General features: G+C 41.6%; 1 protein-coding gene across 3 annotated transcripts in view; it reads right to left on the reverse strand.

Annotated features, from left to right (window-relative positions):
• Window positions 1-9,267: 9,267 nt before the first annotated feature.
• lmbrd1 (LMBR1 domain containing 1) overlaps window positions 9,268-27,852 on the reverse strand; it is a 351,792-nt gene continuing 333,207 nt past the window's right edge. For 2 of the 3 annotated variants that reach the window (XM_085996567.1, XM_085996566.1), the window contains exons 15-16: window positions 10,936-11,027; window positions 9,268-9,935 (exon numbers count right to left, since the gene is read on the reverse strand). In XM_085996567.1, the coding sequence (XP_085852693.1) occupies window positions 9,813-9,935; window positions 10,936-11,027 (215 nt within the window). In that variant the 3' untranslated portion in view covers window positions 9,268-9,812. The remainder of the gene's footprint in view (window positions 9,936-10,935; window positions 11,028-27,852) is intronic. The other variant, XR_015079486.1, reaches the window with a different exon arrangement.

Raw genomic sequence — 27,852 nt, forward strand, 5'->3', positions numbered from 1 at the left:
TTTTCTGTGCTCTCTTCTGCAAGGAGGGAAAGAACACCAGGGAGAGGCAGAGAATCAGATGGTCCTCCACCAATCTCGCAATCTGACAGCTGCAGAGGAGGAGGCACTCGACATCAGCAGAGTCTCAGCGTGTTTGGCTGATGAGGAGGAGATGGGGGCCTCCCAGCTACCTGGTGACAGAATTAAATATCACACAGCCACATGGCATACAACACTCACTCATGTTGACTTGATGTCAGCAGCGAATGAAATATGATCATTTGCGTAATGATCACTTTTCACTTCTTACCTTGACAGTTCTAATTCATGTCTTTAATCTCCCACAGAGCCTTCAAGCATCTTGCAGGAGATGGTGCAGGAGGCTGACGATGACTCCCTAGAGAAGATCACTCACTCTGAGGGTGCACTGTCACAGGACTCATGCAAACCATGCTCCAGCTCAGATACTCACACTTCGGTGGGACTCATAAGGAAGATAGTTGGGCTTTCACCTGGTGACTCACACATCACAAGTGAGCAAGAGCAGATGGTGGAGACAGGGACAGCAGTGGAGAGTCCATGTTGAAGGCTGCAGGATGCTACAAGCTTGGCTCAGTTGGATGCAGATGCTGAACCTCAGAAGCCAGAGACAAGGAGGATACTCTGGAGCAGCAGCAAAGAATGTGATGTACTGGCAGGCTTTCTAGCTGCACTGTGCATGCTTGCAGAGAGATTGGACGAGTCCATCTCAAGCATGAGTGGCATGATGTCTTCAGCATTTGCGATGATGTCTTCGTCCATGGAAAGAGTGGTCACCTGCATGGAGCATCAAATGCGGCAATCAAACAAGTGCATGCAGGCCCTCACCAACGGCTTGCACACTATCAATGCTACCTTAAATAGGATTTATGAAACCCTTGCCTTGATGGTTCATCGCCTCACTGATCTGGAGCAAAGTGCACTCCAGCTCATTGCGACTAGGGAAGTGCGGGTGGGTAATGAGAGGGATGATGGTGAAAGGAGACATGGCAGTGGGGACTTGGCTCAAAACATTTCCACTATTCACCCCATATGCTGCCTCGTGTCTCAATAGCCGAGTCTGCCCCAACACAGGTCACGGGCTCCAAAACCCAAATGACGTTGGCTAAGAGCATCTCAGCAGTCAGAGCAGGGATCTGAGCAGGCTGCCTCTACTTCTGCTCAAGCCACAGTGGTCGCACCACGTACAAGTGCTAGGAAGAGTAAGAGTGAAGATTGCACATGGGTATGCACGGGGTGTGTTACACAATGTTAGATTATTAAGTTTCTGTTTATTTTTTGAGCCACATAAATATTATTTCTTTACACCACGTCCCCAGTGTTTGCCATTTTTGGCTGCTGCCTGGCAAGTGAACTTTTCACTTGTGATGAATGGTAAGACAAGAATTATCGGCGAGCAATGGCAGGCAGTGAAAGTGAAAGGGATGCTTGGTTGTTGGTGGCAGAAACAGGAAGGCAGCTTATTATCGGAATGGCAATAGATTGGGAGAAGAGGAAGTGCAACGAGACCTGGGTGTCCTTGTGCACCAGTCGCTGAAGGTAAGCATGCAGGTGCAGCAGGCGGTTAAGAAGGCAAATGGTATGTTGGCCTTCGTAGTGAGAGGGTTTGAGTACAAGAACAAGGATGTCTTGCTGCAGTTGTGCAGGGCCTTGGTGAGACCACACCTTGAGTATTGTGTGCAGTTTTGGTCGCCTTATCTGGGGAAGGATGTTCTTGCCATGGAAGGAGTTCAGCGAAGATTCACCAGGCTGATATCTGGGATGGCAGGAATGACGTATGAGGAGAGATTGGGACCATTGGGCTTGCACTCACTGGAGTTTAGAAGAATGAGAGGGGATCTCATTGAAACTTATAAAATTCTGACAGGACTGGACAGACTAGATGCAGGAAGGATGTTCCCGATGGTCGGGGAGTCCAGAACCAGGGGTCACAGTCTAAGGATAAGGGGTAGGCCATTTCGGACAGAAATGAGGAGGAATTTCTTCACCCAGAGTGGTGAACCTGTGGAATTCTCTACCACAGAAAGCAGTAGAGGCCAATTCATTAAATATATTCAAGGAGTTGGATATATTTCTTAAGGCTAAAGGGATCAAGGGGTATGGGGAGAAAGCAGGGACAGGGTACTGAATTTGGATGATCAGCCATGATCGCATTGAATGGCGGAGCAGGCGTGAGGGGCCGAATGGCCTACTCCTATCTTCTATGTTTGCAGGACTGCTTTGTGTTGGGGTAAGGGGGTGGGAGAAGTGGGTTTTGCATGTGGCTGCCAGATGGATGCACTGGTGAACCTAACTGAACCTCACAATGAGGGCATCCCGGGCAGCAATGTGCGCTGCTGCTGCTGAATTGGCCGCAAACCCGAGCACCAGCTCATTCTGACTGGCATCATCTGCAATGTTTCCTGTAAGCTGTGTGGCTGCGTGGTGGCGCAGCGCTCTGGAGCTCCCGTGCAGACCGCTTGCCGGCTTCACAATGAGAGAAAACATGCATGCGCAGAAATTTGAATGGGCTGTGCACCACAACAAAGTTGACATAATTGCCTGCCCTGGCAAACATGGCATCTGTCACCTGTCTTATGCATTTGTGGTCCGCCGAGATCCTGCAAATGCCTCTGGCAGAGCCCTGGAAGAAGCCAGAGGCAAAGAAGCCGAGGGCAGTGATGACTTTGACAGTCATTGGTAAAGTCTGGCCACCAACAAATTCAGTATGTGCAGAAATTGTCTTGCTCGTACTCAAATTCTTTTATTCTGAGGCATCCAATAAAATCGCAATGTAAAGTCTAATTACCATGAATCGTTTTCCTGTGCAGTATCAGCAGATGTCAAACGAGATTCTTTATTATTTTGAATTGGAAAGGATCAGCAGGTGGTGTAAAAGGCAGCTTGACAAGGTTTTTTCTTTTATACAAACCTCATTTCAAAAAGAGCTACTTTTCTTTCTCCCTCAGGAGGGTCCTAAGCACATCATAAATGTCAGTAAAATAACATGTAATTTAAAGCTTTTTCTTCAAAAATCACAACCTTTGCGTCTACAGGGCCTGTACCTACAATGCAAATCAGAGTTTGAATTTTCTAGGTGGTGTCAAGCACCCATTGATGTAATCGGCAATTACAGCTTTTATATTTGGACACAGTAAAGCACCAACCTGCATAAGGGATGCTTGGGAAGGCACTTTAAAATTCAGCATATTCCTAAGCCACCTTCCTTCAGCTTGTTGGCTTTCTCCAGTTTAATTGTGGAATTAAAAAATCAATATACGATCAACCAATATTTATGAAGCATCTTTTGAAATCTCATGTATTGTCATCCAATTTCTAAATAATTTGTAGAAGCAATTATTGCTCAATATAAACAAAATTGTGCAACACGCACATTTATACAGAATACATTTAAATGAAACGATCATTCTTCTGCTAAAAGTAGAAAACAGACAGACTGTTCAAACACAAAATTCAAAAAACATAGCAAAATGCTATCCTTGAAAAGTATGCATTATACTGCAAGTTAAATACAACCACCAAGGAAAGGCTGAATAAAAGACTTTAATTTAAATATAAATGGGTTTCCTCTTGCTGTAGCGTTCCAACAGACTGGTATAGCTTTCGGAAGATGTCCATTCCATTCTTTATTGGACCGTACTTGGGCAGGATTTTAAAGATGATATGGATGAGCAAGTATGACACCACTCAGTATTTTTGTATTGCTTTTTGAAATCAACCAATTTCAGAAACTTTCCATGAGTTATAAGTATTTGCATTTATATAGCGTCTTACCATATTGAAGCATCTCAACATGCTACATGCAACAAATTACTTTGAACTTTGGGAACTATTGCAGAATGGCAGCATTCACGATAGCAATTCCCCACAAAGAGCAGGGAGATGAAAGCCCAGCTAATTACAATTTTTCATGGCATTGGCTGAAGGAGGAATGTTGGCCAGAACACACAGGGAGTTATTTGAACAGCATTACTGGACGTTTAACCCTTCATCGCAACCACCAGAACAGGTAAATGGGATCTCATTGGATGCCACCTATGGCAATGCAGCACTTCAGTACTGCAATGGACTGCCAACCTAGATGAGCTCAGTCCCTGACAAGGAGCTCAAATCCACAACCACATGACCCTAAGTCAAGAATGATCCCAGCCAAACGAAGTTGAAGTGTTGGAAATTTCTGAAAATACTCAAGTATCTATAGTATAGTACAGCCTAAATGAATAATAAGGCTATTTCCCATGGAGGAGGACCATCTGCAGTACAATAGTGTTTGCTATCAAATATGAGGTGCCATCATTTAAAATTGTAAATAGACCATGAATTCCTAGTATTCGTCAACTTAAGTGATGGGACCAGCCGTTGGTATGCTTTTTCTAAAAATACAAATAGGGAAAGCTATCAAGGAATTTTCATCCTCTAACACCGCTCTTCTGTCAAAAATGAGCTCCATGGTGCAGGCCCCTGTGATGGTGGATTCGATGGCGCCAAGAGTCCCGCAGGTAGATGAAGTGGAAGACAACAACAACAACAATTTTCATTTATATACGTAGCACCTTTAACATCCCACGGTGCTTCACAGGAGCATAATCATGACAGCGAGCCACATAAGAAAATATTAGAACAGGTGAGGTAGGTTTTAAAGAGTGTCTTAAAGGAGGAGAGGTAGCGAGGCAGAGGGGTTTAGGGATGGAATTAGCTTAGGGCCCGAGTAGGCGAGACTGTGGCAGATGGATTTCAATACAGGTTAAGTGTGAGGTCATCCATTTTGGACCAAAATAGGAGAGAGTCAAGTGTTATTTAAATGGAAAAAGAGAGAAATATGAGATTAGTCATTTTGAATTATAGCAAAGTCATAATGTAGATATTTTCATTTACTGGGCTAATTTGAGCTAAAACACAACTGAACAATGATGGTTTGTGAAATGCTTGTTGCATTAAACGGCTTCCATTCTTTAGTCTTTCGACACGGAAGCCGTGAGACATTCCCATTTCAATGCTAACTTTATACAGCGGTACCTTCACCAAAGCCGCATAGTACAGTAACATTTATAAGATGCTAAAGGAATTTTGTTTGATATGCTTACTGGTTAAGCAAAACGTTGCTTACTTAATAAACGATATGCAAATTATTCCAAAAGATGAACTTATTGATTGAACTGCTGTTCTAATATATTACCACAGAGCTCAAGCAAGAATTTCAACATCATCTTTTACTGATCACCAGGTTCAAAACATCACCACAGTGCAACTGGAGCATTTTATCAGCTGCTGATGGTTATCGGTTGGGATTTCTTTGCTATACTCCCTACTATATAAATATTGCTTTAATTTTTTTGTTTGTTTCTGGGATGTGGGCGTCACTGGCAAGGCCAGCATTTATTGCCCATCCCTAATTGCCCTGGAGAAGGTGGTTGTGAGCCACCTTCTTGAACTGCTGCAGTCCATGTGGTGAAGGCACTCCCACAGTGCTGTTAAGTAGGGAGTTCCAGGATTTTGACCCAGCGACGATGAAGGATCGGCGATATACTTCTAAGTCAGGATGGTGTGTGACTTGGAGGGGAACTTGGAGGTGGTGGTGTTCCCATGTGCCTACTGCCCTTGTCCTTCTAGGTGGAAGAGGTCGCAGAATTGGGAGGTGCTGCCGAAGAAGTCTTGGCGAGTTGCTGCAGTGCATTTTGTAGATGATACACATTGCAGCCACGGTATGCCGGTGGTGGAGGGAGTGATTGGCCCAGAAATTCCAGAACGGGGCTTGCAGCGTGTGCAAGCCCCGTATTTACACTTACCCCGCGCTACTGACGATCAGCTCCAGGGACGCCTGGACTTGGTGAATGAAAAAGAAGAATCCCGGGCAGCGTATGACGTCACGCCGCCCAGGAGTGCAGCCAGCGCGAAGCCAGGAGCGTGCAGTGTAAGTGAGACACGCCCCTTGAGGTCTCAGTTTCACTGGACACACCCCCAATGTTTCTGTCAAGCTGCTAAGCATTTCTACATGCAAAGCAGCAGTTTAAATAGGTTTTTGGAAGTTTTTGGTAACTTTTATAAACTTTTTAAAAAGTTTACATTATTTTGAGTAATCTGAAGTAGTTTTAAAGAGAATTAAAGCAATTTAAAGACTTTTAAAAGCCCTAAAAGAATTTTTTTATTCCATTTATTTATTTAGCAATGTCGTTGTCATACGTGTCTTCACACTGTTCCCTTTGGGGAACTGTATGAAGTGGTGGAATGATTTATGGCCGTGATTAACGCTCATTCCGTGACCGTAACCATCTTTGAACCAGCCATTAGGGCGGTTAGTCCTATGGCGGGAGGGTTTTACGGGCTCCCACAAGCTATAGAAGGAGGGGGGGCCACCCACACCCACGGACGCAAATATCCCACTGGATGTCAACCCAGAATTTAGAGCCGGAGCTCCGACTCCACTTGCCGGGACTGTCTGGAGCGGGGTTTGAAACCCTACCCTGATCTGGCCCAGCAGCGGGGATCCTACCGCTATGACAAAGGCCCAATCCGATTAGCAACGTGAAATGGCAGCATAGGGCTCCAGTCACGGGGAGGGAAAAGGCGCAGGAAACGTATGGGTGTCACCTTTTGTGCGGAGTGGGCCTTTTGCGTAGCAGTAAGCATCCCCGCCACTGGGCCAGAAGGAGTAGGGTTTTGAACCCCACTCCAGACAGTCCCGGCAAGTGGAGTCGGAGCTCCAACTTTAAATTCTGGGTGGACATCCAGCGGGATACTTGCGTCCGTGGGTGTTGGTGGCCCCCCCCCTCAGATGGGTTGTGGGAGCCCGTAAAACCCTCCCGCCATAGGACTAACCACCCTAATGGCTGGTTCAAAGATGGTTACGGTCACGGAATGAGCGTTAATCACGGCCATAAATCCTTCCACCACTTCATACAGTTCCCCAAAGGGAACAGTGTGAGGATACGTACGATGATGACCTCTTGCGCAATGCACCTCCTTGGACCCTCAGTCGCAGATGCGAGGGGGCAAGTCGTGCAATTGTTAAATTTTTCATTTTATTGACATGTAAAATGTTGGCCCAGTAATTCCCTTCCAACTGCACGAGTACGGTCGGGGTACTTACGCATCTGGCCGGATGAAATGCCGGTTTTCAGCATGCACAGTGCTTTTGTGGAAAACTGGCATTTCCTGTCCTCTGAACGAAGGGGTTCAGAGGCAGAACGCGTGCGACTGCACAGGCAGCGCGTGCGACTGCACAGGCAGCGCGTGCGCAGTATAATTCGCCGCTTTCATTACTGCTTTCAGTGAGGTCAAGTCCTTACAACTTACACATGAAAAAAGCATGGGTGCAGTTGCTCCAGAGGCTGCGGAGGAAGATATTTCTTATCGTGGAGCTTCTGAAAGTATGTATGTCTGTATATATTCCTTTGCGTGTTATGTATATATTCCTTTACTTATGTGTATGAATATATTATTTAATTATGACTTTCAGAGAAAGTAACTTATTGGAAAATCATAATTAAAAACATATTCATACACATTAGTAAAGGAATATAAAACATACATACATATACGTAAAGGAATATATGTGGACATACATACATAACTCATTCTCACATTCCATTCACACAGCCACAATTGCTCCTTCTACCTACCGTTCTGAAAACCCTTTTTTAAAAAAAAAACAAAAAAAAAAAATTTTAACTTTAAAACTTACTTAAAATTTCTTAAAATAACTTCCCTCCCTTTCCCAAACAAAAATATTGCATTTCAGAAGCTCCACGATAAAATGTTTCTTCCTCCGCAGCCAATGAACCACTTTACACTTGCTTTTTTCAAGTGTAACTTCTGAGGACTTACCCTCACGGATTTCATGAATGAAATCTACGAAGTTCACTGCGCAAGCGCTGCCTGTGCAGTCGCACGCGCTCGAGGTCTGGAAATGCCGGCGTTCCCCGCATGCGCTGTTCATGCTGAACGCCGGCATTTCCAACGGCCAGATGCGTGAGTACCCCGAGCGCACTCACGCCTTTGGCCACGAATTTCTGGCCCAATGTTTAAGGTGGTGGATGGGGTGCCAATCAAGCGGGCTGCTTTGTCCTGGATGGTGTCAAGCTTCTTGAGTGTTGTTGGAGCTGCACTCATCCAGGCAGGTGGAGAGTATTCTATCACACTCCTGACTTGTGCCTTGTAGATGGTGGAAAGGCTTTGGGGATTCAGGAGGCGAGACACTCGCTGCAGAATACCTAGCCTCTAACCTGCTCGTTGCCACAGTATTTATGTGGCTGGTCCAGTTAAGTCTGGTCAATGATGACCCCCAGGATGTTGATGGTGTGGGATTCGGTGATGGTAATGCTGTTGAATGTCAAGGGGAGGTGGTTAGACTCTTGCCGTTTGGAGATAGTCATTGCCTGGCATTTCTGTGGCGTGAATGTTACCTGCCACTTCTCAGCCCAAGCTTGAACGTCATCCAGGTCTTGTTGCATGCAGGCATGGACTGCTTCATTATCTGAGGAGTTGTGAATGGTGCTGAACACTGTGCGAACATCCCCATTTCTGACCTTATGTAGGAGGGAAGGTCATTGATGAAGCAGCTGAAGATGGTTGGGCCTAGGACACTGCTCTGAGAAACTCCTGCAGCGATGTCCTGGGGCTGTGATGATTGACCTTCAACCACCACAACCATCTTCCTTTGTGCTAGGTATGACTCCAGTCAGTGGAGCATTTCCCCCCCCCCCGATTCCCATCGACTTCAGTTTTACTAGGGCTCCTTGATGCCACACTCGGTCAAATGCTGCCTTGATGTCAAGGGCAGTCACTCTCACCTCGCCTCTGAAGCCTGCATTACATGGATACATAAACTGCTGTTCTAGTACTTCGATACAGAGATCAGTGCCAAGATTCACCTGTTCTGGCCTCAGTTCAACTTGTCCTATTCATTTTAATAGCATTTCTTCCTCACTTCAAAGTAGCCAGAAAAGAGACCAAAGGCCACTGTAACATCCCACGGCATTTCTGGAGCAAAGTGGGACTTCCATACCCTGATGTATAACCTAATAAAAAGGCAACGACTGGATGGATGGGGCACAGTCCTCCACAGCTGAATAGCCTGCTGGCACTCACTGACCAGGCCAACACATGATGAATGGCCAAATCGGACGGGATACTGGGTGGCTATTAGTCCCTGTGAAATCGTGCCGCAGGATGAGGCTCCACTTTCACACACGGGTAGAAAGGAAAACGGAGGTGGGGGAGGAGAAAATAATGAAAATCCATGAATTTCTGTAGTTGTTTTTATTATAAAAGTAACTTCTACATGACAGTAAATCGCTTTTTTTTTTAACTGCTCAATTAAACTTGACAGTCAGTGATTACTTAGTAAAATATACCATGAAAACAATGTTAACTAAAGCATACAATGCACTGTTTAGTTCTGTATGCAGCCACAAAATTAAAATCAACACTTTTCCCCAGACTGCAATTTAATGTTAAAGAGGCAAAAAACTTATAGAATGTAATTTCAGAGAGTACATGCAGCGATCTGCAAATTATTCTGCTCCATTTAAGATCATTTAGAAAATTAGCAGCCCTTTCGAATGCATTTGAAAAAAGGTTGCCAGCAGTGTGCCTTGAATTTAATACAATATGGGTTCATTTTTTGTTTCCCTTTTACAACTTCACACATCTTCTGTACCCCTTCGTCAAAGTTTGCACTCAAAAGAGGAACAAATGCAACCATTTTCCAGATCGGTTTAAACACGGCAGCATAAATATGTCAGATTTTTTTCACACAGGACCCAGAAGCTAAAGCTGAGGAACGCATCGTAAATTTAAACGTGGTGTCTCTCCATGAGATCATCGTCACTTAAATCGGAGTCGTCGTCATCTATCTCCCCCTCAATGACTGATCGTTTTCCTTTGCAACAGGAGACAATTAGTCCAATTACGAAGACCTGTGGACATAAAACAGTCCCATTAATGCAAAGTGCTAATTGGAAATTTAAAAAAAGGTGACATTTCAACCAAGAACTGCCCACAGTCACAATATCGACTGAGGTAGAGACCACAGTAGAAACCTGGGCCACAGAAACTAACTGAGCTGAATGTTGTGCTCAAAGCACTGGGGTAACAGTGTCAATGTCAAGCACTCCCAGGCCAGGTACAGCATGGTCAGCTCCCTCTACTCCTCACAGCTTGGCTCAAACCTCCGAAGCACCCTTTGACTACAGTCATGTGGCGTTTCCATTTTCCAAAGTGCCATCCTTTTTCCTTTGAGTAAGATTACCAGCTCAGTGGCAAATTATGGGTAGTTTTATACCCATCATATGTAAAGAAATTAAAGTGGTTAAAATAAAAGCCTCTCACATTCTGCGCACGTCATTTTGGAAGCCTTTCATCGTTTGCGGATGAAATTCAGCACTGACTGGGCAACTCTTCCCTCAACACCGCTCTTGGTCCTGCTGCAAATGGAAGATATTATGGCTGTAGGCAGCAGTTCTCAAGAGAAAAGAAAGGGCCCCTCTGCTGCTCCTCTCTGGATGCCAGATACAAATGAACTGCCACCATTTGTGTAGCATTTCTATATACTGCCTATAATATGGCAGATGTACTTTAATCCCCTCACTTCTGGTGGGAAATCTCGGAAGTGGTGGGGGCGATTGGAGAGCCAGTGAGTCAGCTTCCGCTACCTTTCCCACCTCATTTTACTGGAGTCACATTGGCTTCCTGGAATAACTCCAGTGGAAAATCCAGGCTGCGCGTTTTTCCCTCCAATACAAGTGAAAGAATGTCAGGTTAACCTTAAACTTGCAAAGCCATCAATGTATGATTCTACTGGCAGGCCAATGCCTAGTAATGGCTAAAGACTTCCTTGTAAGTTTTAGAGAGATCATTTCAAAAGATTAAAAACTGACCAGTAGCCAAATTAAAACAGCAACAAAAACATGTACTTACTGCAATGAATGCCCAGTTGCCAAAGTAGTACACAACACTGAAGAACCAGAACTTGTGAAGGAAGAGGTATGTTCGTGTCACTGTGCACTGATCTAAAGGTCAGAGTAAAGACAACAATCAATGACCTGAAATCAAAAAGCATGTTCGACAATTAAGAGTCAGGTCACAGCAGCAATTTGATTTCCTCTTGACCCCAATGTTCTTCCCTCTTTTCCTGATCCATGCTGAGCACCCTTGACTGCTGTGCACAAGTGACAATTCAAGCCTAAATGGCAGGTGATTAGACTGCACCAGGATCTTAGCCAAGAACTTGAATGAATTACCTGCTCCACCGCACAGGGCCCAAATGTCAGCTAATAACCCTAATGTCAGTTCATTCAGGCAGGCTGGGGATTGAACATGGACCTTCCTGGTCTGTATATTTCAGCTACTCACTGTTGTAACCAGCTGAGCCAATGGAGGAGATCAACATTATTGCTTTTAATTAAATGGCATTCTTGTTCACTTTGTATTGCGACTTTCATCAGGTTTTTTCTACATTTAAATAATGCACATGAATCTTTTAAAGAACTGAATATTTTGTGTGGTTAAAGGAAAATCTTGCTGCAGGCATGACGCATTTATCTATCGCACATGAAATGACAGCTGTTTCAGAAATGCAGCACTGAATAATGCTGCATAAGTATAGTGCTGAAGAAATACAGCAACTATGCATAGGGTAAGTTTACCTCAAACTTACAACATACATTAAATGTAGCGTACGGCCTTATTTCAATGGCCCAGAAATTTGGGTCCCAACGCTTGAGTACGCACGGGGTACTCACGCGTAGGCCCAACGAAAGTGCCGGTTTTGTGCATGCACTGTGCATGCACAGGAAACTGGCACTTCCGTTCCCCTGAAAGAAGGGGTTCAGAAGTCGAACGCATGCGCTGGAGAGGCAGCGCGTGCGCATCGAACTTACTTTTTTTGCAGGTGGGTAAGTCTCCAGCAGTTACACTTTTAAAAAGCAGGCGCAAGGCCTGCTTTTAACAAGGTAAGTGGTGAATTAATTAAAATTAAAACTTTTTTCCACAGGTTTATTATTTTTAAATACTTTAAAGATACGTTTATTTTTAGCCTCGTTAGAAAATGTAATTCATTTTTTCAAAAATTTAAATTATTGTTTAAAATAGTTATTTCATGTAATTTATAGTTATTTTAAAAATGTGATTTAAAAAAAAAATTATTTGAAGTTTTCGTTATGTTTTGGGGCTCATAGTATTTATAGGTTTGACAGCTCTTCCCGTCAAACTTATGAATGAAGCATTCCCTGCTACCATTGGCTCTCCATGGCCCACGTGATCCCAGGGGACGCATCGAACTAACTGCGCCCCTGGGATACGCAAGCACTGCGTGCCTGCAGTTGGAGGAGGCCCAGGATCGGAATCCCACGCAGGCCCACAGCTCAACAGCCGGCGCGCTAGGCAAGTGCAGGTCGGGGGCTTACACCCGCGGGAAGCCCCCAACCCGAATTTCTGGGCCAATGTGCCTAGTTACTTCAATTTGAAATGGGCTAATACAAAACAGACATTAGATGAATTAAAGCCTCATAAAAACTTAATGGAAATAATAAGTGACGGGTCACCTTATCATACATTTTACTTGACTATTGCAACGCTGGTATGTTGGGCTTCATAGCGAGAGGATTCAAGTACAGGAGCAAGGATGTCTTGCTGCAGTTGTACAGGGCCTTGGTGAGACCACACCTTGAGTATTGTGTGCAGTTTTGGTCGCCTTATTTGAGGAAGGATGTTCTTGCCATGCAGCGAAGATTCACCAGACTGATACCTGGGATGGCAGGAATGACGTATGAGGAGAGATTGGGTCGATTTGGCTTATATTCGCTAGAGTTTAGAAGAATGAGAGGGGATCTCATTGAAACTTATAACATTCTAACAGGACTAGACAGACTAGATGCAGGAAGGATGTTCCCGATGGTGGGGGAGTCAGAACCAGGGGTCAGAGTCTAAGGGTAAGGGGTAAGCCATTTAGGACAGAGATGAGGAGGAATTTCTTCACCCAGAGAGTGGTGAACCTGTGGAATTCTCTACCACAGAAGGCAGTTGACGCCAATTCATTAAATATATTCAAGAAGGAGTTAGATATATTTCTTAAGGCTAAAGGGATCAAGTTTTTGGGGAGAAAGCAAGGACAAGGTACTGAATTTGGATGATCAGCCATGATCTCATTAAATGGCGGAACAGGCTCGAGGGGCCGAATGGCCTACTCCTGCTTTCTATGTTTCTATGTTTCTTGGCCAGTCTCCCATCTAAAGTTCAGCTAATCTGATCACCCTTGTCCTTGCTGATCTAAATTGGCACCGGGTCCCCTAACACCTCACTTTAAAACTCTCATGATTATACCCCTTCACAGCCTTGCGCCTCTCTATCCCTGTATCCTCCAGTCTGGTCTCTTGTGCACCCACATCCTTCCTAATATTTCCTTTTCCACCCATTTTGGTAAAGATGTGGAACAGTGCCCCGTGCTTGCGAATGATGTAATTGAGGGATGGCACATAGATGACAAATAGGAGAGGGCCAAAGACGGAGTCCTGTCGCACACTGGGAGTGGCTGTGTGACCATGGGAAGATAAAGAGAGAATTTTGTTAACAGTAAATCCAACACAAGTAGCTCCTAAAATAACAATGAACACTGTTTACAAATAGGACAGAAAATAAATGGGAGGTAATTTTTGATGATACACCATTACAAGTATTAGGGAGGAAGGACTTTTGTATAGTGCCTTATTATGCCAGTGACTCATCTCATAAAGTGTTAAAATTCAATGGGATTATTTCTGTTGCGACAGCAAATACATTTTTTTTGGTAATTGCATGTTAAAAAACAATATTTTACCAGTTACTGTGCAAGCACACATAGTTTGCCTGCGCCATGTACACAGAATTAATATTTTTGAAATGATTAAATTAAGAGCTGGATTAACAAAAATATGACATAAATGACTCCATTTTTGTTCACTATCTATATAATTTAAGATTTGCATCTGGCACCTATCCAAAGTGTGTGAGGAGCTGCCTGACGTTTACATTTAGGTTGTGAAGGATGCCAATTAGCTTAATTTTCAAAGTCTAAAAAAAAGTACCTGAGCAAATCACACTTGGCACACTCACAAACTCGCTGCACACTTTGCACTCTCGAAAAACGAATTCCCTGAAACAAAATTGTATCTCTGAAGAGAAAGCAAAGTGACATGCAGATGCCATAACCATTTTCCCCTCAGTTCTATCTCCAACATTTTAGGGATTGCACTCTGCTCCTTCCCTTCCTTTCAGAACTTTTCATCCTTCACCTATCCTCAGCCAAATGTTTGCCCTCATCCCATTTTTGAATTCGGAATATTTTTTCTTGATATTTTGGGGCCACTATGCATGTGCAATCTCTCTATGATGCAAATACGCAGGATTCTTTTGAACCATACTGACCTACCCCTTTGTGTTATTTCCCCGCCTCAGTTAATGACACTTTTGGTGACGGGATCTCGCTAGTTTGGCTTGGTCAAAAAAAAATCCCAAACATAACTGGCAGAAGAAATTAAAAAGATAGAGAAGGAAAACCAGTGATAGAAGGGAAAAAAAATTCAGAGAATAAAGCCAAAGATTTAAAAGGAAAGGAAAAGACAACAACGAGTAGAAAAAATTAAAAACAACAGTTCTATAAATACAGAACTAAAAATCAGCAAAGTAAGGAACAAGAGTATTAAGGATCAGTAAGAGTGATGAGCAGTAGACTGGGATGACATATATATGGCTGCACTTAAACTGTCACTTTTAGGTCTCTGCTAAAACAGCTTCAGCATGAAAGTGTCAATATAACTCTGGAGCCATGTCTCAAACTGACTGGAATGCACGAACAATCAAGTTTTGCAAAACTCCTTCAAGGTGCCCATCTCACACCACTTTCACTTGACAGAGTAGGGCTCCTTTCATGACTTTCATTTTCTTCATCCTCATTGGCAAGACCCCAGGAACCACTTAGGGTAGTGTTGTCAGTGTCAGTCAGAGCCCCAGTGCAGTAAGTGGTGCTGCCTCAGAGTGGAGCCTGTTGCAAAAACCATGGCGGTGCTGGCCTGAGATTCTCAGTGATCAACACCACAGGAGATTTCCTGCTAGTAAAACAAGTGCTATTTCCCGGTAACTACTGGAGGATTCAATTCTGGTCACCTTGCAGGTATTAAGTCACAATGTAATGTTTCAATGGTGAGCACTGATGCATGGACACTGACCAGAATGCATGTGAAAAAATAAAATTCACTTGACTTCATAGACACAATTGGGAACTTATCCACAAGTTAGCTAAGCAGCATCTGATCATATTTGTTATGTTTGATAACTGAAACTTGGAACTCACAGGGCAATGCATACTTCTAGTGCTCAAAATTTGTATACATTATTTGGACAATAGTATCAAACTTTTTTTATTGGGACTTTTAAATGTAATTTTTAAGAGTTTGCATTGCACACATTATGAAAAAAAGTCAATACATTTTAAGTTTTAAAATTCTCCATTTATCTCCCATCTTTTCACCATTTAACAGTCAAAATTGGACAATGTATTGTGAATATTCTGCTTCACGTACTGTAAAACTGGAACTGCAACCTGTTAAGTGGCAGCTATGGAAGTGTGATATAGAAATGCATTCAAGATTGAAAACAGACATCAAATTTTACACATATATAAAGATACATTTCTTCCTAGACACACTATATATATATATATATATATATATATATACACACATACAAGAGGGAGATTGGGGGGGGGGGGGGTGGGGAGAGAGAGAGATACACACATAGACAGGCAGACACAGATGGACAGAATTTTTAAAAACAAAATCTTCCTTAGTCTTATTTAATAGCTTACAGCTATATAGACCAATCCCAAGCCCACAGGGCCATTGCAACAAAGATTTTCTGAAATATACTGATAGCAAACTTCTAAGCTATTTGCTAAGAGTGCAGCCAGAGGTGAAGGTGCTCCAATCAGTATGCCTAATGAACAGAACAAAAACCTCTCTTTACTGGTCTGGAAAGCTATCCCACTTATTCACAAGACTCAACAAGCCTACATAAAAATAAAAAAGCTGTCTCTATCTAGATTATATCAAGGGTTTTGCAGAGACATTCAAGAATTAAGAATGGCACTCCTTCTAACCTTTCCTGGTCACATTTCACTGGTAACATCCCGATTATTGTAACGCTGGGCAACCTCTGACTCACCTTGAGCAATGCCATGTGGGATCTGCAAACATACGCACACAGTTCACACACAAACATGTAGCCCTGCCAGAGGTAGAATTAGAATTTCAAGGAAGTGTAATAACATTATAATAAGTGGGATTTTATTTTAATTAACTGGCTTAACACTGGAGATAGCAGTGTCCTGCACTAGAGCTTGGGAAGACTAATAGCTTTGCAGATATCAATAAGAGGGGCAGTCATGGATACAAGAACCATTATTACAAATGAAGGTTAATTTTAAAAAGCTTTCTTCATAACTTAAAGCTACTGTGGTGATGCTCACCAATATTAGTTAGTGAGTAACTCCTGGATTATTCATTTAAATAACTGACAGTCACTTTGAAATATTATTGTATTACATTTGATAATACACTTGTTTAAAATAGCATATGTTACATGAGTATATTTTTAGAAATATGCCTGATTTCAAAGTGACCAGTAAAGTAATTTAATCAAGTGGTTATAATGAAGGCATTGACTTTAAATATTAGTAATTAGAGCTGTATATCATACTATACTTGGGAACTACTTACATTTAATCAGCTATTAGCACTGATATTTTATTCGCTACTTGAGTAGCTGTCAGAACCTATTTTAATATCCTTTATTAATGATCAGTCATTTACCCCTGGGCCCAAACACTTTCCTTTCAGCTCGATGAGTCATGCTTGCATGCCCCTGCTGTCATGGCATGAAACTTTCAATGTATGCCATATATTTTAGATTGATTTACTTATCAGAGCATTTCTGATTGGGTGCTCTATGTTGCTTGAATAATCTGTACATAGAAGGTAGGACGCAAGCTAACAAAGTTAAAGGGCAATTTACCATATGGGAACGGATTTCAAAAAAGGTAATATTCATTCAGTCATACAGATCCAACATTACTTTCCGCTCAGCTCTCTTGCTTTGGGAGGGGTGGAGAATGGAAAAGATCTTCTACAGTATATAGGTACAGAAAGATAGGAACATAGGAACTGATAAACAATAAAAGACCAAGATCCATCTAGTTTGCCTTTTACTGTCCTGGTAGTCGCATGATACAACGATAATGGAGTTGTTGACTAATCATAGAAATCAGTCTCTTATCATTTAGTCTACAACAGGCCCAGACATGAAGTGAGGAAAACCCCAGTGGTGGAGAGCTTTGGGAACCAAAGGTCCAAAGTCACCTGTTGCTCCCAAGCATGCTACAATTACCACGTCATGTCTCAAATTACTCATTTATTGTATCCCAAAATGTTATTTTCTGACAAAAATCTTTCTAATTTGCATTTGAATGAATCAACACTAACTGCTTCCAACATCTCCCTGGGGAGCTTGTTCCATAGATTGACCCACTCACTGAAATATTGTTTCCGCAGATTAGTTTTGATATCAGACTCTACCTGCTGCAAATGAACTTACTCTGATCCATTCATTACTAAAGCACCAAAATTGGCTTGAGGGGGGGGGGGTTGGTGGGGAGCAGAAAGCAGCTCTGCGTTAACACTGGGGCTTCGGGCTAAATTTGAATATAGAAAAAACAGTAATTCTAACTATAGATATACAGAAAATATAATCCATCATTAGATAGTATATCTACAATGTTTTATAGTTTATTATTATAGATATCAGGCTCTCCAAGGTTCAAGATCAAAAACATTAATGTAAAATATATTATATCACTTTTGTCGCATAGGTTACTCATGGTTATAATTAAATACACAAAGTGAAATTGCAGAAATATTCCCTATTCTTAAAGGCAAAACTCCAAACTACCTATCCACATCTCTATTACTCAAGCTTGGCCTAAGTCCTCCACCCTTCCCCCCACCACCACCAGCACAAGAACCATTAATTGATTCTCTCAATGTATTCTGAGCCCTATAAACTTTAATCTCATTACCCCACAGATATTTATCCCAATTGTCTTTTTGGAACGCAGTTGATTAACACAGCTTCAACTGTTTATCCTGGATATCCGTTCAACGTACTGACCACTCTGTTTGGGATAGGGAAGAAGGGGCGGGGGCACTCTTAGTCTCATTTGAGGCTTTATTAATGTTGAATTAGTGTTCTCCAGTTCTATGCTCCCGGGACAAGTCAAACAACTTGCTTACATCAATCTATGCTTTTCAGCCCAATCACATCTCATCTCAACATTCTTTTCAAATGAAAAGTTCAGCTGTGCGAGGGTTTCACCACTAAGCCACAAGGCCCATCGGTCTTTTGTGCTTCTCTTTGATGCATCAGTGTTTTTTGAAGGTAGGGTCTACAAACCTGCTCAATATTCAAGAAAGGGTTTTGTTGGTTGTCTATGCAGCAATACAAACAAGCTCAGTTCTAAGGAACTGAATTGACCTGTTTTCCATATCCATTTCAGCTAATGCAAGTCGTCTATTAGAGACGGGCTACTGAATTTATTTCTTGGAACTGTTGCCAATGAGGGTCAATGTATGCCTTACTGGGTAAGGAGGAGGGGGATGCCTATCAATAAGGATCTACTATTTCTACTGTATCCTTCCATTTCTGGGACTGGGAAATTTGCTTAATTGGAACTGGGATAGAGTAGACATGAGGAAGAGGGGGAAAAAAATCTTTCTTTTCATCTAATGTACAATCCAAAGTGGTTCTTTGAAACTTGAGATTGCTCCTTCTGTAAAGTGACCCCACTAGGATGCCTTGTATGCAGCTGCCAAAGGCAATCAGCATGACTATCTTGCATTTGGAAAACAGAGCCAGTAAACATTTTGTTCAGTGAAACGGTCAACAATGCAGAAGTGTTGGAAATTATATTTAATGTGACTAGTCTAAACTCTAATCAATAACAGCAAAAAACATTGAATAGATTGTATATTTAAACCAGAAAGAGTCACTCCCGATGAGCCACACTTGGTATAACTTCTCTAAAAATTACATTCAAAAATCATCTGAGGGAGGTTTTTTTTTCTTATGCATCTTAACTTTGCTCTTACATTTATATTTTTTTAAATTGATGAAATCAGGAAAATACTGATGCTTTAATATGAATTTGATGAGGCTGTATGCTTAAATATTTACAAGGGAGCTGTTACGAATCAAACGCGTAACTACTTTATTATACTCCCTAATGAAGACCCACAACGCTCAACAGCCAGCTAGACAGACACACACACAGACACAAAAATACCATCTGCTTTCCACTTAAAGCTGAGATCCCTAACATGACAATACTAAAATGCTACACGGGACCACCTCATAGGATCACAGAAATTTACTGTAATACGACTACTAAATATTTTAATGATCAGTATAACTCTACATTGGAAAAATGCTGAGAATGATCACAGAAATCACAGAAACCCCACAGTGCAGATAGAGGCCATTTCGGCCCATCAAGCCTGCACCGACACATATCCCACCCGATCCCCGTAACCCCTACACCAACACATAGCCCACCCTATCCCCGTAACCCCACGTATTTAATCCCCCTAACACTAAGGGTCAATTTATCACAGCCAATCAACCTAACCCGCACATCTTTGGACTGTGGGAGGAAACCGGAGCACCCGGAGGAAACCCATTAAATGATATTTAATGATAGACAAGAGTTACAGATTGCAAACCCATTTAACCATATGTTGGTTATTAATAGCAAAATACACCAAGAACAACACATTATTGACCCAAAATGAGCAAGCATCTTTCCTAAAGAGGTAGGTCTGGTAAGATCTTGATAACCTTCCCAAAAATTAAAGCCAACCTCAAAAAATAATCGAGGCAGGATTATATTTAACAAAAAAAGAACAATTAGAGGTAATTATTTTGCCTTTATAATCATTAAGTCTCAACTGCAATAGTTGCGGTGCTGGGTGCAGGTTATTTCCCAACCAGAGCACCAGAAATCAACTTTAGTGGGTCTTACTTGATGATAGCTGTTCAAGATTTTATTTCTAACTCCACTTCAGCAGATGTGTGCAATACTAAACAGGCTTTTATGTACTGCTCATTGAGACTTTTCAACAAATCACTTGCTATTGCAATAGGACCAGCTAAATCTTTAACCCTGCTTTAGTTCGTCTAGCTGAATTGGGTGATAATTCCTCATTAAAGGCAATCTATGCTGCCATATGGGCTGCGATAGCAGAACTGAGATTGAAAGGATTTACTACTGAGATATCATAACCCAGCCGGCTGCAAATTATTCCAATCAAAAAGCTTATGGTAATGTTGGGCAAATTTAGTACCACTTCTTCCTCCTCATGGTGTTCCTCCCCCCCACCACCACCACTGCCCCCAAAAAAATCAGCATTAGTATATTAACAGTTAAACTGTTGCTGCAAAAACAGTTTGAGCTCATACTTTGTGGAATGAACACATGGAGACAAAAAACAGCATTCCCCGCCATCTGCATTCTCCAGCTGCTTACCTGAATTACATTGCAGCTGAATGCAGTCCACAGATGGTTCTCTATAGTGGTCTGACTAAACAAATCATTGCAACAAAAAACTGACCTGCCTAACCTTCAAATGACAGAGCTTTATTGAACCATCACAAAGAAGATACTCACCCTTGTTTTATAGTGATGGAATGTATACTTCAGTCAAAGGTAAAAATGATTTACTAAAATGGCCACTTTAGAAAATAAGCCCCAGTTAGAAAAAAAACACATCAACTGCATGAGAGTAACCTTTTAAAAACTAAAGTAACTGCAGAAAATTTCTGGTGAAAAAAGCTGTTGTTTATGGAGCAATATTATAGAATGAGGAAGAGCGGAAGGGATGGGGCCAAAGCATAAAAATAAAAGCATTACTTCGTTCAAATTGCTTGCATGAACTTTAGAAGGTTGAATACTCCTAGAATAATATTAATTACATGTTCTAATAATGACCTTTCATAGAATTTTCATAATTAGATTAAAGCTGCATTCATTACATTTTCACACTGGGAGCCCATGCAGGTTTGAAGTGTTGAAATTTGAACAAAGTAGCCTGCAACAAAGAACGAGCCACAGATTTGATCATATCACATCTCTCAAACATCCCAAATCACATACACAAATTTCTTGGACAGCAATGAAGTGTAAAGAATGCTGGCCAGGAAACCAGGAGAACTCCCTGCTTCTCTTCAAATACAGTAGTGTCATGGGATCTTTAATATCCCCTGAACCACTGTAAGAGGCAAGGGGATTGTATCTGAAGCAAGGCTAACAATGCAGCACTCCATTAGCACCGCACGCAAGTGCCAGCCTAAACTATGTGCTCAAGTCCAGAAGTGGTCCTTGAAAAGGTTCAAAACTGAAGATCATCAAACTTCCTGCCCTCTCCCTTTAAGGAGCACTGCTGTGTTAATTGCTTCCCTACTTCACAAAATATCTTCAAGAGACCTCACCTAAGAGGTTTCTCAATTATGCAACAAGTTCAAAATGTTCTGTTAAAACCTAATTACTAAAATGGATCTGCTCTATGTCATCTATTCTGCTACATCTACTTGATTGACTTTTATCTTACGATACAAGGTAAAAGTCACTTACCACCCTCCCACCTTCCTGCAAAGTTTGAAGGAAAGGACGATAGAGATATTGGAACAGGGCAGGCACATGGTATTATGGCTACTGCTTGTGTGGAAGATAAACAACATGGACTGGTTAGGCCAAACAGCCGGTTTCCATGCTGTCATTTTGATGTAAATCTGTTTGCACTGCTGCATTGGGAGACAATTCATTGTGGAGGGGGGTGAAGAAGAGCAGGCACGGGAGAAGCAGAGATAAGAGAGTGGATCATGGCAAGAAGCAAGTTCCACTGCACTTGCATTAAAGCTTCAGCCGCAAGCCGACTTTTAAGAGCAGTAGTCTAGCTAGAGGATGCCTCTGGGAATTGTAACGTTGGGGTAATATGGTACATGAACAAACTCAGGCATCCTGTTTGTCATGTTTTGCTCCTATGTTCAGAGGTCTGCTAAGTTATATTGCGCTGAAAGCGGAGATAGTAGTTAGGTGGGAGAGAATGTTATTGGAACTAAATTTTTAGGCACATTTGTGTGGTTTTATGGAGTTGTTGTATGATACTTTGTCTTTAGGGGTTTATATTGGGATGAGTGAGGAACTGTGATGGTACTGGAATCTTGCAAAATCTTGAGTAGACAATGTTTGAGGAGAAATATTTTGCATAATATGATTGGGAAATTGGAAAAACTTAAGAATGGGGGTGGGGAAGCGAGGTGAAACCAATAAAGAAGAAAACTGACATACCTGATAAATGAATGGCAATCACAATAGACAAGAAATGTCATTATGAAGATTCCTCAATCCCTACTTCAGGGAACACAAATGGATAACCCTGTGCCCTGGGATAGCACATTTAGCTACAATAGCATGGATGGTAAACACACCATTACTAAGATGGCACTGCATAGCCTCAGTTGAATGGATACTGCCAGTAATCTCCTACTCTTGCCAAATTACCAACATAATTAACATGCTCAAGGATGCCAAATTACATTCACAAATAGCTATTAATGACAATTTCTTAATTTCTCTCTCCCTCGTCCCAAATAATTGCTTCTACTAACTGCTATTTAATTCATTGGCAGGTTAAAAAGCACCCAGTTGTTACTAATAGACTGGAAGCTACAATATTGTGACGTAATTACAAAGTTAATTGTGTGCCCCCAAAAAAATTCTGGATGAACTAGTGGCTGCACATTAAACCTACAAGTACTGATGGAAGATTTAACAGAAAGCTGAACACAAATTATGAAATCCCAATTAGGTTAAGCAACAATTTATGATGATTACATTCTATGGACCGGACATATATTCTCTAACAATTTTACCTAATAATCATTTGAAATCTGAAAATGTCTTACATAGAAAGTGCCCACTTGACACAACAATAATGCATTCATCACATGACACAATCATAGATACATCTGACATGAGGGATTGGTTCACAATGGTTTACAATATGTTTTATTATGAACTCTAGACACAGGAATGAACAAACCAAGACTATTTACCCCGGCAATCCTGTTCCCATCAACAAATAATGTACAATTTATACCAACATGGGCTCTGGCCAACTTAATTGCTCCTGAACAAAGTGAATGACTACAAGAAAACTGAACAAAGGCAACAGTCACATTACCAAAGGTCTGTACAGGGTTTAAACAACCTATTTTGATCTACAATCAAATACTTTTGAGATACATTCCAGTAGCTGATTACTCTTGCACAGAACAGTTTTGCATCGATCGGCCAATTTCAATAAATGGTCAATCCGATCGAAATCCTATTTTTTCTTTCCCAATGTCATCTTGTACACATTTCCTGTACAACTAAGCCTCACCCAACATTGGTCTACACTAAAAGGGGCATACCTGGTAAAAGATTTGACCGTTCATGCAAATTAGAAGGTTGGGTTAGGAAATGCTGAGGACCTGAAGATCTGAGAAATAGATCTTCCCTGGCTAACTGTGTATTACCAGGCACTGTTGGCAGCAGACTTGTCCCGCAGACCAAAGAAAAATTGTCACTGCCATTTATCAGTTATTTTGGTCTAAAAACAGTTTCTAGTATTTTCCCATCGTCATAGTCAGGATTTTTCTTCCAATACCTTTCCAAATGTCAGCTTTCTTAAACTCTCCAAAATAGGCTCAACAAAACTAGCTGAGCTAAGTATAATGGAGTCAAGCAAAATTTCAACTCTCCTCAGAAGGATTCGAACAGTTTGTGGCTTAATGGAGATAGGGAATGACTCAATGGTGTGTTTTAATTTATTGGTTAATCAAACGGAGGAAGGGTAGTTTTCTTACTATTCAATTGCAAAACTTAAAAGGAATAATTATTCTATAGTGGGGTATAAAATTGGTGCTAGTTGAATATACTTTCTAAATAGGACCACATTTGGCAAAGAGAGTTCTTTGCCTTGAAATGCCACTATGGAAAGTGATAGTAGATAAGCTGATTAACTGACAGATGCCTCCCCTGCAGCATTAGTTGTTGCACTGCGATCTTTGTGGATCCATCCCATTCACCCATTTTCACTCCTCTTCCCCAAGAGCTTCAACTCTCTGCAAGCATACGGTTCCATAGTTGTTAATCACCCCTTGCACCCTGCCTAAGAGTGCTGGCAGTGTATTTGATGACAAAGGGCATTACAGCCAAAGGCTGTCCTATCCTCATCCAATGTCCATGCACACTTACAGCATTGCAATGAGGATCCAGGACTGCTAGCAATCTTCCCTTTACTAACTCGGGGGGTGCTACAGTCAACTGTACCCTTCTACTGAGATCAGTTAACTTGGTAGAGATCAAGGATCCAACTGGAGATCTTCCTGGTCCCCATGGTAACCACATAACACACTGGTTAAACTTTCTGTAAACGGAGACACCTTGCAAATCAGCCTTTTAATGTGCAACAGTAAACAATCATTTGTAATTCTGATGAAAGCAACTGTTCCTACTTCCACATTCAATACTATTTATATTTGCATGGTCAGTCCGATTAAAAAAAAAAAATCTACCTTGATTGAAATGTCTTGAATATCTATTATTATAATCATGGCTCCCTATTCAGCACAACACAAAAAATGCAAATGTCTTCTGGTACCCTGGTTGGAGTTTGCAAGGGTGCAATGTCTTTACAAGCAAGTGTTCAGCCATTCCCACACTGGCAATGGTTCCCTACTGTGAATATTTGGCAGGCGATAATAAATGACAGAAATCAGAAGCAAAAAATCTCCATCAAGCTTTCTGCAGATTCCATGCCTCATTTTTCTAACGTCATGGCTTAAATCCTGAAAAAAACTAGCCACACAATCTTTTTCTTGAAGAAAACTAAGGTTACAACTTCAGGCCTGGACTGTCAATTTGTCTTTTAAATGCAGGATAGACCTTGACTAAGATTTAGTGCAATGTTGACAATGTTTTAATGAAATCCTTTCATTAGTTTTGTATCTGCCCCATCAAATCCAATTATCATGCAGTACAGGGATTGTTACCAGAAAAGTAAAGCTATATACAGATAGAAAACTGAATAATAGCAGCTTCATGGGTCTTGCTGTTTATACTGGAATTATCAGCATCCAAGATTGAGCTCATATCTACAGGCAACACAGTGAATCACGCTAAAGAAGATTAATATAACTGATATCACATTTGCATGTAAACTACTAACGAGGAAGATTTCTATTAGCTGAATCATGAATGTGTTCTTTAAATGCATGTCACCAATTCTGATATAAATACTGAACATAAACCTTACCCAAAAGATTTTGAGATCCATCCGTTTCTGAATTGGCATTTAGCTGATGGAAGTCTGTTTATTAAATGCTGTTGATTACAGAATGGAAAATGGCCTAAAATTCCATGAAACTATTTGTAGAGGACACAAATGGGCAAATCACAGTCTAAAACCAGTCTCCAACAGTCCAAATTCAGTTATGTTCTAGTGTTCTTTGCTAACACTTGAATACTTACCTGACCTGTGAAGCATCTTGGGACATTTTGCTACATTAAAGGCACTATATAAATGCATGTTGTTGTTGAACTGGGAACTGAAGAGTGCTCCTCTGGTGAGCTAGACCTTGCATTCTCTCTACAAATGGAGGAACTGAGCTTTAAGAGCTTACTGCAGAATCACCTGCCAGTGAGCATACTCATAAAAAGCCCTTGCTTTGGATTTAAAATAGGCTTCAGACATTGAAATGCTGCATGGCGACAGAAGACCCGTCAATGATTGTTCTACAAGTCGGACATTAGGAAGGATCCACTATGCTTGATACAAATATTAAAACCAGGAACTGTTAGTAGCAAGTGGGTGAGTGAGAATCAGCCAGTGTCAAACTGATCAGGATAGGTTGTGATGCGCCAAAACCCACAAAATTATGTATTTGAAATGGTGAGAGAATTTTCATTGCTATAGCAACAAATGAACTTGAGAACCACCTCTTTACACAGTAAACTTTACTCCAGTTATTTTTTTGTTTAAAAGCAGTTATTCCTTTTTGCTGGCATAAGAAAAGAGCATGTGCTGCCAGCAATGGGTGAAAACAAACTGAGGAAGCAAACTATGAGAGATCTGACCATGCTGTACAAAGTTCTTGGTAGAGTGGCTGTTAGCACTCCCCCACAAGACATGACGGCAGCATCCTATACATTCACGTATCATAAGGGTTATAATTAATGGGCTGGGGGCAATGTGATTGCACAGCTCCCAAGATCTGCTGTACATGTAAAGGGAGTCTCACACTTAGCGATGTTCTGAAAATTAAAACAAACCAAAATGCCTCTTTCCCTCCCTTCCCAGATGTATATAAACTTTAATGGCATGATCTGGTTTATAAAGAGGGAGAGAGCGGTAGCACTAGTGTTTAATGCAGTCTTTTCCTTTTGGCCAGAGGACTTTTCAGTGCCCAGGTCAGCCAAGTAATCAGATGTTAGCAAGGAACACTAGAACTGAATTTGGACTGTTGAAGATTGATTTCAGACTATAATTTACCCATTTTTGTCCTCTACAAGAATGTTGCATGGAATTATAGGCCCTTGTCCACGTTGTAATCAACAGCATTTAATAACAGACCCCCATCAGCTATATGAAAATTGCAGATGATAACAAAATAGGGTCAGCACATCCTGGCTTAAATTTACTCCAATATACTAATTATATTTTAATCATTTACATTTGATAGTAGTATAGCACCAGGCAGAAAAAACAACTTTCATTTATATAGTATGTTCAACATAGAAAGCATCCCAAGACACTTTAGTGAGTTATTGTAAGAGCAATAGAACGTTAAGCTAGGCAAGACTACTTTTGAGTGAAAAGGTGGGTTTTCAGGCTTTTTAGAGGAGCAAAGCGAAGTAGAAAGGCGCAGGATTTAGACCAAAGATGTGGGGGTGAAGTAAGAAGCAATTGTGGAATAGGTTGCAGAAGTAGGGTCGAGTGAGGCCATGGCAGGATTTGGAGGTGAGGATGAGGAATTTAAATGTAATACACAGGGATTGGGTGGGGGAAGAAAGAAAGTGAGCCGAGATTAGGTCTGTGGTGATGGATGAGGAGGGTGATTGAACTCAAGATTTGTCCGACTTGACAGGAAGCGGACAAAGCTGAGAAACTGTGGAATGCCGACTTGCCCAGTCCGACAGCCAAACCGGGAATCACAGACAAACCTAGAGGCCGAAGACTAGCGACAGAGGCTCTCCGGAGCGAAACGGAGGCAGTCCTCCAAAGTCATGTTGGCCAACCTCAAAGTGATGGTGGGGGATGGGTGCGGGTCAATAACACCCTCGACCCTCCGCTGGCTCCGCCACTGGTTGCAAGGGCGAGCCAGGGTTTAGCCTGCCCCATTAACTGCAGCTTAGTACCTATCATTGACAGCAATGTTAATTCTCCTTCAAGTTGGAAAGGTGGTAAGTCAGTGTGTGTGGCTTTATTTCCGAGCAAAGCTGCTACAGTGTAAAATGAAGTAATTTATGTTTGAAGTTTGCATGATGAATTTATTCAATTGAGGATTCAGATTTCAAAATATGTTTTAAAGTGCAACAGGGAATTTGTTTAGTTTCTTAATCTAACTTGTGAGCAAATAAAAAAAAAGTTACTTTTACTTTTGCTTGTTTTTACTGCTGATAGTATAGTGCAGCAAGAAAATGCAATGCAT

This window comes from Somniosus microcephalus, chromosome 9 (genome assembly GCF_052327205.1).
Source record: "Somniosus microcephalus isolate GS21.2 chromosome 9, FLI_Smic_1.0, whole genome shotgun sequence".
Taxonomy (NCBI): Eukaryota; Metazoa; Chordata; class Chondrichthyes; order Squaliformes; family Somniosidae; genus Somniosus; species Somniosus microcephalus.